The sequence below is a fragment of the Salarias fasciatus genome, chromosome 15 (genome assembly GCF_902148845.1).
Source record: "Salarias fasciatus chromosome 15, fSalaFa1.1, whole genome shotgun sequence".
Classification (NCBI taxonomy): Eukaryota; Metazoa; Chordata; class Actinopteri; order Blenniiformes; family Blenniidae; genus Salarias; species Salarias fasciatus.
The window spans coordinates 24744212-24755317 of NC_043759.1; the positions used below are offsets into that span (position 1 = coordinate 24744212).

Below are 11106 nucleotides of genomic sequence, written 5' to 3' on the forward strand. Positions count from 1 at the left end.
AGCATGTTCCCCACGGTGACATGCGTCCCCCCGGGCATCGCCCCACAGTTTGAGAACCACTTCCCTATGGCCTCCGCCTTGGTTTGTACCAATTGCGAAGCCCATAGGCAGGCTAAGCATATCACGACATAGAATTAGTAGTTACTACACATAACTCCAGTTCTACAAGTGTATGCGTGCCTGCCTACCTGCTGGCCCAGTTGTTTGCTTCCTTCTTTGCTGATTCAGAAGAACTCCATATAGCCATCGAGCACTTGGTAATGTACCCTCGGGGAGGGGCATGGTGGTATGCCAAAATACGGCTAGGATTGGTGCACAGGTTTCAGTTTTTGTCTCAGTGGATTGGCTGGCGCCTGAAGAGTACCAATAGCGAAGCCCGTAGGCGGGCACACATACACTCGTAGAACTGGAGTTACGTTTCGTAACTAATTTCTCCTTGTGAAAATATAGACATTTTCATCTTGTAGACACTGTGCCACAACAAAGACAAACTTTGAAGTTTAAATTCAATTGTTATTGAAGCATTGTTTTGCCAACTCTCCAATTCAACACGAAATTGAGCTGTATATGTCTCATCAACTTAAATGTGTTTGACACTTCTGGTCCAGATTTCCATATTTTGTCACATCAAGAAAACATGTTCTTGACATGTCCCTGTTCATATCCCATCCAGCAAAGTGGTGTGGTGTTAAATAGTGTCACAACAGAGTTAGAATGTTTGCTTCTTAGCTGTGTGGATTTTCAGAGTCTGCGACTGACATAAATGGGTAATGCTGGCCTGGTGGAGCTGTGGGAGTAGGCTCAAGTCCCTGAAAACCTTTTCTGATTCAAACAGGTGTAGAAGACAGGCTGATGTCCATTCATGGATCTGTGATTATTACTGATTTTTCAAAGTCTCTGTTAGAAGTCATACAGCCATATCAGCTAACTAGAACAGAGTTCATCCTGGACAGGTTGTCTGTAAAATCACTGGCATCTTGAATAGTGCTGTTTTCGTTAACGATGACAACAATGAAAATGTTTCATCAACACCCATTTTTCCTGACTAAAACGAGACGGGACGAGCTAAAAAATATCTCTTTAAAGACGGAAATGTGATGAGACGTATCTGTTGTTTTCGTTAACAAGACGAGACGAGATGAAAATGTCAGTATTTTCACTTTTAAAATAAATTAAAGCAAATGCGATTCCCCCTGCTTGTTCACACAAATCGGCTGCTTCATTCTGAAAATATCAGCAATTCACAAGCTGCTTCCTGTTTGACCACGCCTGCAGTGCATGCATCGGTGCACTAGAGAGCGTGGAGCAACTTTCGCTGGGGCTCGGCGGGAGGAAAAGACGCAGTGATATCTGGATGTATTTTAATCAGAATCCAACAGAAAATAAAAGAGAATGCCTCGTAGTGGAAGACGGAGGATCTAATCCAACTGTTTGACTGCTTGTTTTTATTGTAAAACTGCAATAGGAGTCCACCATTGATAGTGAAGATTTTTTTCTCCCAGTACCTAATAAATCTTTACTTTTCTTTTTTCTTCTTCTTTTTTTTTTTTTTAATAATTCAGGTGTTGTCTTATTTTGAAGAAATGTATGTTCCCTTTTGTTTAAAATTTGTATAGAGAAAATTCAGTTAAGGAATCCAAACAGGGTTGGGAGGGTTAATTTTAAACTGCAATCCGGTACAATTACAAGTTACTTGTCAAAAAATGTCATCAGTAACTTACTCTAATTACTTCAATTAAAAAGTAATGTACCAGATTACTTTTAGTTACTTTTAGATTACTTTACCAGCAAACATGAAAAATAAAGACAAATTAAAGCCGCAAGTGGCATTAGTCGGGACCGAGCCTCCCTGCCGGCCAGCGATTGAGACATCCATCCACTAACATGGGACTTGTTAGCATCTCCCATCGACTAAGATGTAGCTGTTAGCGTCTGTCTACCATTAACATGGAGTTGTTCGCATCTCCCATCCACTAACATGTAGTTGTTCGCATCTCCCATCCACTAACATGTAGCTGATAGCATCTATCACCCACTAACATGCAGCTGTTAGCAACTGTCATCCACTAATATGGAGCTGTTAGCATGTCCCATCCACTAACATGGAGCTGTTAGCATCTGTCATCCACTAACATGTAGCTGTTAGCATCGCCCATCCACTAACATGCAGCTGTTAGCATCTACCACCCACTAACATGGAGCTGTTAGCATCTCCCATCCACTAACATGGAGCTGTTAGCATCTCCCATCCACTAACATGCAGTTGTTAGCATCTCCCATCCACTAACATGGACTTGTGAGCATGTGCCATCCACTAACATGGAGCTGTTAGCTTCTCCCATTCACTAACTTAGAGTTGTTAGCATCTCCCATCCACTAACATGTAGCTGTTAGCATCTCCCATCCACTAACATGGAGTTGTTAGCATCTCCCATCCACTAACATGGAGTTGTTAGCATGTCCCATCCACTAACATGGAGCTGTTAGCTTCTCCCATCAGCTTTTGACATGGTGCCGAAGGCCACCATGCCCGGAGGGCTCGGTCCCTAATAATGTGTCATCCTCCCAATGTATTGACAACTCTACACAGTAAACACTAAATGCTCTGAGTGTTATGGACTCTGCTGAACTCTGTGTTCAGCCCAATTAATACCAACAATATGACGTCCTCTAAACCTACTGAGAATCTGACTTTCTTTCTTTCTGACTCAGGATCAGAACCATCAGTTCAGACTGTGTTCCTCTAGTAGCTCTGCAGTCCAGCAGCAGAACCAGGAGCCGCATTGACAGTCTTAACACACATTTATATTATATACTCAATATGCTGTGTAGCTGTACTGCTGTAGTGAGGAACAGGGTTTTGTGTTCAGGTCGGCCATGCACGGTATTTTTTCAAGAGTCCAGAGTTCATTCATTCCTCAGTGACAGAAGGTAATATGCAGTTTCCAATAAATCCTCCGTCCAGGCTGAAGATATTATTGTCTCCATCAGATTCTTCTGAGTTCAGCCTGGTGAGGCTGTGGTTCTCAGCAGCAGGTTACTGGCAGGTTAGCAGGATAATAACACTTTAGTTCAGTGAGTTCAGGTGTGTATCATACCTGTAGATGTGTCTTCAGGTGTGATGTTGAGTCCCTGGATGTTGAGACCATTTCACAGCTGGGAGGCAGAATTTACAATGTACAGAGAAGTTCTGGGCCTCATTTGACTTAAATACAAAATGTCTACGTTTCCAGCCAAAGAAAGTTTCTCTCCCTGGAGCAGCCATGACTCCAGCAGCAGGTGGTAAAGTCCATGTCATCGCGGGTTGTTTATTCACGGTTAAACATATCAGTAGAGCTGGAGGCTGCTCCAAGACAGCGGTCGATGCGGTGTCTATCTGTGGCGGTTTGAGCCGTAAAGTGCTGTAAAGTGTCACAGTGTCTCTATACGGCGCGGATGTCTGTTGTTGCTGGTATATTCCGTCTGATTTTCAAGAGTAATCCCACTCAGTAATCCGTGTTTTTATCAGAACTAACTGTAACGAGATTACATATTTTTTGCGTGTACTGTAACAGATTACAGTTACAATTTTTTTGTATCCTGATTACGTAACGCCGCTACATGTAATCCGTTACTCCCCAACCCTGCTTACAAAGTTTATCAAACTCAAGTTATGTTTGTTATTTCAGTTTTGAAGACTTCCAAGTGTTTCATACCATCAAGTGTACCCAAGGAAATATTTTTGTTTATTTCAGTTGTTTTAATGGCAGTATTTTCCTAATAACTATCTGAATATTGGGTTTATCACTCCTCCAAAAGAATACCAGGCAGTTACTTAGGGCTGTAGCGATACACTAATTTGACGATACGATACGATACGATACACGGTATTCAGCTCACGATATGATATATATCAAGATTTTCGGCCAACTATATGATCCAATACGATTCGATGCAACTCGATACGATTTGTTAAACTAACATCATTTTCTGCAAGATTTTCAGGGGACAGTGTGATTTTGCTGACATCTTGTTATTGTTCCATTTACTTGGATTGATTTAACCAAACTGAAAAAAGAATGCATGAAATACACAATATATGGCTCTGACGAGGCAGAGAGAGTCTACGGCTTGCAAATGCTGGACAAAGGGAATCAAAGACGTGGCGAGAAAATTTATTTTTTATTGAAACAGTGCAAACTGTGGCTTGCAAGCCTTTGTGAGGTGAATAAAGTGCAACAGCATTCCAGTGCACATTGAAAACTGCAGCAAGTGGCCTGTTCTGAACAGTTTCTTTTACAGTTTTTTTTAACTTCACATTTAACATCTGAGGGTATCCCTCGAGCCACCCAGTTAGTAAACATAGTACCTTGGTTACTCTTAAACAGCCAATAATTCAAGTAACAACGTGCCATTTGAACACATTTAACTCACTGGTGACGTTTGAGGTGCGCCCGTAGGTTCGTTGTATTTCCCGAGTATTTGACGTTTGTGTGACCTCGCATGCAAACCGCAAAATTTTTGTCCAAATCAACACTTTCTTTCTTCTTTTTAAAACCAAAGTACTCCCACACATCTGATTTAAGACACGGCGGCGCTGGAGTTAAATTCTCTGCCATTTTCTTGATCTTTCTTGCTCTTTCTTCTTCTGTGGGTAACTTACTAGAAGTGCTACAGCGACACCAGTGGCTGGCTGACCAAATTGCTCTTCCTGCAAAGCAGACGGAGCAGGGGGAGGGGGCAGCGAGCAGAGTGCCGGACGGAACAAGCGGGATTTGAATGAGACTTAATCTATCGATACTTGCGGCTGAAAGATCGATACTTTCTGGCGAAAAAAAATATCGATTTATATCACAGAATCGATAAAATTGCCCAGCCTTACAGTTACTCTGACCAGTTCAAATCAGTAACACAGGAACATAACAGACCAGTTTGAATAAAATATCTCAGCCTTTATATCAGTATGGAAATTATAGAAATAGCTTGAAAGAATCAGCAAAACTCCTATTAGTCCTCTCATTCTGTCTGGCAGAGCTCATATAAGCACTGCATTGAGTTTGCAAAGTATCAAACTAGTCCAATTTATTATTTGATATTCAACGGCATCAATGTGTTATGTTGGTTTTGTGCCATTTAAGTATATTTTATTGTGTTTGTTTTGTTTACAATTTCCTTTGTCTATTTCCTTTTAAGGCTGTTTTATGGCTAAAACTGGACTAAAACCCATTTGGTTTTCGTAGACTAAAACTATGAAGTGTAGAAATGACTCAAATGTGACTAAAACTAATAAGCATTTCGTCTAAAAGACTAAGACTAAAACTAAATCAAAATAGGCTGCCAAAAACAACACTGAACTTGAAAATACGATACATTGGAGCAGACACAGGACATGAAAACTCAGCCAACTCAAAAATGAAATGTCTTCATGCTTTAATGTAACAATGTTAACCACAGCCTTGAACATACACTGTAGGTTTAAGCTGGTGAGTCAGTCACTTACAACAATTTTGTGTTTTTAAAATTGCCTTTGAATATTTTCCCAGAGATGATGATCCTGAAGGCTGATCTGAACCAGCTGTAAAAGAATCCATACACAAACGGATTAAGCATTGAATTGGACCAACTGAGCCAAGAAAAGGTCTCAATGAGAGCTGAGGGGATCACATAGTCGGTCATGGGATTGATGGTGAGAGAGAGAAAGAAGGGAGTACAGCAGAAGAGGAAAACACCCAAGACAACAGCCAGAGTCTTTGTGGCTTTCCTTTCCATCTTATTGACTTTAACTATTGATTTTTTGGCTTGACATGTTGCGTTCTGAATGCATCGTGCTTGTTTCTGTGCCACAGAGAAAATTTTCAGGTAGACGAAAAGCATTAACATGACTGGAATGTAAAATGACACGATCAAGCCAACTGTGTTTGATTTTGGGATGTGAAATAAGAAACACCTTCCTTCACAAACAAAGTTTCTGAGACCCACAAACATAATTCCAAATCCAGAGAGAGCAGAAGCAGACCAGCTTCCCAAGATCATGAGGAGAACAACAGAGTCATTTATTTTGGATCTGTATGTCAGAGGCTGGCACACAGCGTAGTATCTGTCTACAGAAATACAACAGAGGTTGAGAATTGATGTCGTCATGAGACAAATGTCAAAACTCCGTCGCATTTTGCAGATCAAATCTCCAAAATACAAACATGACTTGACGGTTAGTGCCATGTTAAACAACAGCACCACGGCCCCGACGAGCAGGTCGGCCACAGCCAGGGAGAGAATGAGGTAGTTAGTAGGAGTGTGGAGCTGTTTGAAGTAAGCCACGGAGGTGATTACCAGAAGGTTACCGTTTATCGTCACAAGTGAAAGAGAACCTCCGATGAACATGTATAAAAACAGACGTATTGTTGAAGGGCTGATGGCCATGATGCAAGCAGCAGTCTCTGCCTCTTTACAGGAGTGCACTGTGGTGTTATCAGTCCCGTTTAGGATGTTTCCAGCCTTCATGCTTCTTTCAGTCCACAATCTGCTGCTCGTTAATTTCAACAAAGCACATTTACAACAAACAAAGGAGAGATTCTCTTCAGGATGAGGTTTGACTGACTGATCAGGCTACATGATGGTTTGAAAGAAGTTCATAGGAGATAAGACACTCCCTGACTACTGATTGCCACAATTTCACACACACAAATTAATACAGTTGACATTTACTCAGCTCCTCCCCCTGGACCATAACTGTCCAATGACAGGTCACTGCAGACAACAACATGATTCACATTGGTCATTAACTTTTCAAGTATTTACTACAGTTTTTACTTTACTTTGTGGTCCTTTCTAATAATTTAGATCATTTTGTGAAAGTCATTTTAGTTCAGGGGCAACACACACCTCAATTTCACCTCAAGTCAACAGTGTCAGTAGTGGTATGATGCATCTTAAAGGTGACTTTTAACATTTTCTTTGTTGTGACAAAGCATCTACTTGATAACAATGTTGATATTTTGAATGAACCAAAATGACTGCCAAAAATTACTACATTATCAACAAAAGGTTAATTTTAATAAATCCTTCTGGGGCAAAATAGAATGAAATATTCAAGAAACTTTCCTCTGTAGCTGTTACATTATACATATTTTTAAATGTTTGCTGGCTCAAGGGTCTTCCAAAGTAACAGACACATACCAACAGGCCAAGCGACTTGCAGCCCGAGTGGTTGTGGAGACAAAAACCCGGGTCTGGGAGAAGTTCAGAGGCCAATAAAAATAGATGGTCAGTCTGGAAGAAATTCTGGCAAACTGTTCCACGCCTCAAGAGGGGAGCTGCTGACGTCAACTGGGGACATTATAGGATGGTGGACAGAATACTTTGAGGATCTCCTCAGTCAGATGCCATGTCTTCCGTGGAGGAAGCAGAGGCTGAGAACTCATAGGTGGACTCATCTATCACCCAAGCTGAAGTCACCGAGATGGCTGGTAAGCTCCTCGGTGGCAAGACACCAGGGGTGGATGAGATTCGTCTTGAGTACCTTCACTCTCCTCAGCCTCAATAAGACAGTCTGTTGCAGGGTACCGGAGTAGAGTATTCGACTGATATTCCAACCTTGGATCCAGGGGGGGAGTTAGGAGTCTGCAAATGATGTTGTCTTGTTGGCCTCATTGAATATGGACCGACAGCATGCACAAGGGCATTTTGCAGTTGAGTGTAAAGCGGCGGGGATGAGGGTCGGCCCCTCCAAATCGGAAGTTGGTTGAGAGACCCTGGCCCAAGTTGAGAAGTTTAAGTATCTTGTGGTTTTGTTCAAGATTAGGGGAAGAATGGAGATTGACAGGTGGCTGAAAATGGATGGATGGATGGATGGGTGTTTTTACAAACTCACTGAAACAGTATGACTCTGGGGCTAAAGCTCGTTTGATAGTTTTAATCGGAGCTTCTACAATGGGGGAAATATTTTTTTAATCCCCTGCTAAACAGCAAAGCTGACAGATGCTCACAGAGGTAATTTAAATCACGGCAAATGCAAGGTTTGTTGGCGCACGGGTCTCCATGTTATGCTGTCTGTTACTCTTAAGAAATTTATTAAAAAGAAATGTCTTTTCTTTTGAATCGTTACATTTTGCTTGGCAGTTTGGCAGTCATTGGGAGATTTTTATGTGTATTCTGAGCTCAAAATTAATAAACTCAAATCAAAATCTAGAAATTTGAATGCAACCATGAAATTTCACCCGTCGAGCATGAACACCACGTATCCAAATACAACTGCTTGCAAGAATTTATTTGCTTGGAAGAATTTTTTTTTTTACTTCTAATTTAGCATTACTAATAAGGCAACAGTTCAACATTATGAGTTGTTTCAGGTTGCAAGCAATTAAATGGCATGACCACTACCCATCCTAAATTGAGTCTCTGAGCAAATGGAGAGTTGCCTGGGCCGTTTATTTGCTTTCTGACTTTATGGATCCCCAAGTGCATCTCTGTCAAGCAGAAGCGGTACGTCAGCCAAGGTGTCTGGCGGTGGGATCATGTCTGTGACCCGTTGCAGATGGACGTGGTGACGGGCAGCCTCTGGGATTGCAGAGGCTGGGAATGTCATTGCATTCGAGAAATGAGGGCAGAGGAAGGTTGAGCTTTTGTCCACTTTTTCGGTCGTTTTAAAAAAACAGCTCTCTTTTCATAAAGGGGCTGCAGCCAGTTGTTTACAGAAAACCGTGTTTACCAGCTTATGCATACTGTAAAGTCATCCAGAAAGATAAAATAATAAACCAAATCTTTACTTTTGTCTATGAAGGCCCAGGCGACTGTGTGTGTGCTACTGAAAGCACCACTTGCAGTTGTTGAATATAATTTGCCAACTCCTGCATTGCCTTTATTGCCTTCCTCGGAATAAACATTTTGCGTTTAGCCATTTCATCGTAAACCTTAACTGCACATGTTAAGAGCAGTGGTCCACCATGAGAGACACCCAAGGAGCTGTTGGGGGTCAAACCGACAAATCTGTGATCCCAAGTGTGCTTCTGTAAAGTCATGTTTAGATTATGGCAGACAGCAAATTTACTGCATTTTGCTCGGAGCCACTGAAAATGCAACATTTTTGGAAATGCTTCAACTCTGAAAACACAAGCCAAACCTTGAATTAATATTTTTGGTCATACCATTTGATTGTAACAAAGTTGTATTTGCTTTGATATTAAGGCATGAAGCAGAATGCTTAATCAATGCTTAATACTTCTAATGCTTGTGACAATGAACTTCAGATTACCATGAAGTTCACTTTGTTTAAAAAAAAACTTTTCAGAATACTTAAAAAATTTTTTTTAATAAACATGTATATTCAAACAATCCAATTGTCTTGCATCATACAATTCCACCCGATCATATTTACAAGCTGATGCAACAATGCCATAAACGTTACCAACCCTCTCATTAAAGGTGTGAATGTGTTCGGTCCCTGAGGAGCCTCGGTGTGCCCAAGACACAAGGAACAAGCAAACTCATCTCTCATGAGGTGGTTATGCAATGTTTCCACAGTGATGTTCCAGACAAAGTATCAAGCTAGAAACTTAGGAATCAGTGCAAGGTCTGAAGTTACTTTGAAACAAAAGTGGAAATGAGTTTGGTAGCACCTCATATTCAGGTTCAAAACTGGCTTGTCTTCATTAGATTTACTTCTGTTTTTTCTTTGTATTTATTATTTTCTATTTAGAAATATATATTCAAATTACAACAAATATAGTGCTAGCCAGACCAACTGACAAAAGAGGAGCACGAGGCAGGAAAGCTCAGTATCTGACGAACTGCTCACTCTGGCAATCGAGCCACTCGCCATTTGCCAAATGTTAGTGGGAGTCGAATTAGAAATGCAGAATACAGACTGTCACTTTATGTGGGCGACCTATCAATGTACATATCCAACCCAAGTAGACCTGTGCCACAAATGTGTGAAATACTGAGTGAATACAGTAAACTGTCTGGGTTAAACTTTGGAAAGAGCGAAGTCATGCCTTTGGGACAGTGCACTTTTACAGGTCTCCCTGACGTAGTTTAAAATAAAATATAATGGAAAAATGAAATGGTAAAATGGAAACCAGAGAGATTTCAATACCCTGGTGTACATGTGGCAAGGTGAAGATTAAAACTCAGATGACAACGCCACCCAGTTTTAATGGAGACTGGGAACTCACTAAAATAACAAAAAAAGCTCCAAAAACAAGGCAAGCAGTGTAAAACCAACAGGCTGACATGAATGGCTGGTTAAAAGATTTATTACAATAAATCAAATAAAAGAATGAAAATAAACAAAGCAGCACAAGACTTAAAATGATGCCAGCAATAAAATAGAAATAAAATACTAAAAGGTCCGCTAGTAAAAACCAAGGAGAGGTCCGCCGCGAGCCTGCCGTGTCAGCTGGCTCAACTCAACCGTAGCACAGCTCCTGTCTAAGGCTCCGCCGTCGTCCGGGTCGCTGTCCGAGGCTCCGCCGCCGTCCGGGTCGCTGTCCGAGGCTCCGCCGCAGTCCGGGTCGCTGTCCGAGGCTCCGCTGCCGTGGTCCGATTCCCCGTGGGCTGGGCGACCGGTCCGGACCCTCCTTCAGCGCTGCAGCTGTGGGAGACAGGAACCTGGGGGCACTGACTCGTTCGCGGCCGACCGAGCTGGCTCAGCAGCAGTGGTTCACGTCACGTTGCCAGAGTACGACAGATGCGGTACTTACACGCAGGGGCAGAGAAACTCTGCCCACCTGCCATGATGAACCTCGCACTCTGGTCCCACTACTGCTCCACGGCCGTAGCCCGCCGTCGCACCGCGCCGTCGTCCCAGGTCCCGTCTCTTCAGCTCCAGCTGCACCGAGGTGGCTGCCTTCTCCTCCTGCCGTGCTGCAGCCCCTCCTGCTCCCTCTGCCAACAATATTAACGCACCCGCACTTTGGCGTCCGCCCCCAGTTCATTTAACCATAATTAGCCTCAGCTGCAGGGGTCAGGTCATTCACAACAGGAAGTAAAGCACGCACCGTTCCATTTCAAATTAAAAGCACCACAAACAAAAGCACACGGCAATCCAAAAAGTGCAATACAAAATAAAAAACATGCAAGTGCAAATGTGCAATACTCCCATTCCGTGACATCCCCCCTTGCTTTAAG

General features: G+C 42.2%; 1 protein-coding gene across 1 annotated transcript; it reads right to left on the reverse strand.

Moving 5' to 3' along the window:
• Window positions 1–5475: 5475 nt before the first annotated feature.
• Window positions 5476–6480, reverse strand: LOC115402362 (trace amine-associated receptor 1-like). The gene is made up of 2 exons (XM_030110870.1): window positions 6153–6480; window positions 5476–6080 (listed from the first exon to the last, which is right to left on the reverse strand). The coding sequence occupies exons 1-2, from the start codon at window positions 6478–6480 to the stop codon at window positions 5476–5478; spliced, it is 933 nt and encodes a 310-aa protein (XP_029966730.1).
• Between the last annotated feature and the right edge of the window lie 4626 nt (window positions 6481–11106).

Excerpts from the sequence above, each read along its gene's own strand:
- LOC115402362 (XM_030110870.1), bottom strand. The coding sequence starts at position 6,480 with ATGAAGGCTGGAAACATCCTAAACGGGACTGATAACACCACAGTGCAC. Across the intron at positions 6,081-6,152 it reads GTATTTTGGAGATTTGATCT|ACAGATACTACGCTGTGTGC; the intron begins GCAAAATGCGAC and ends GTATTTCTGTAG.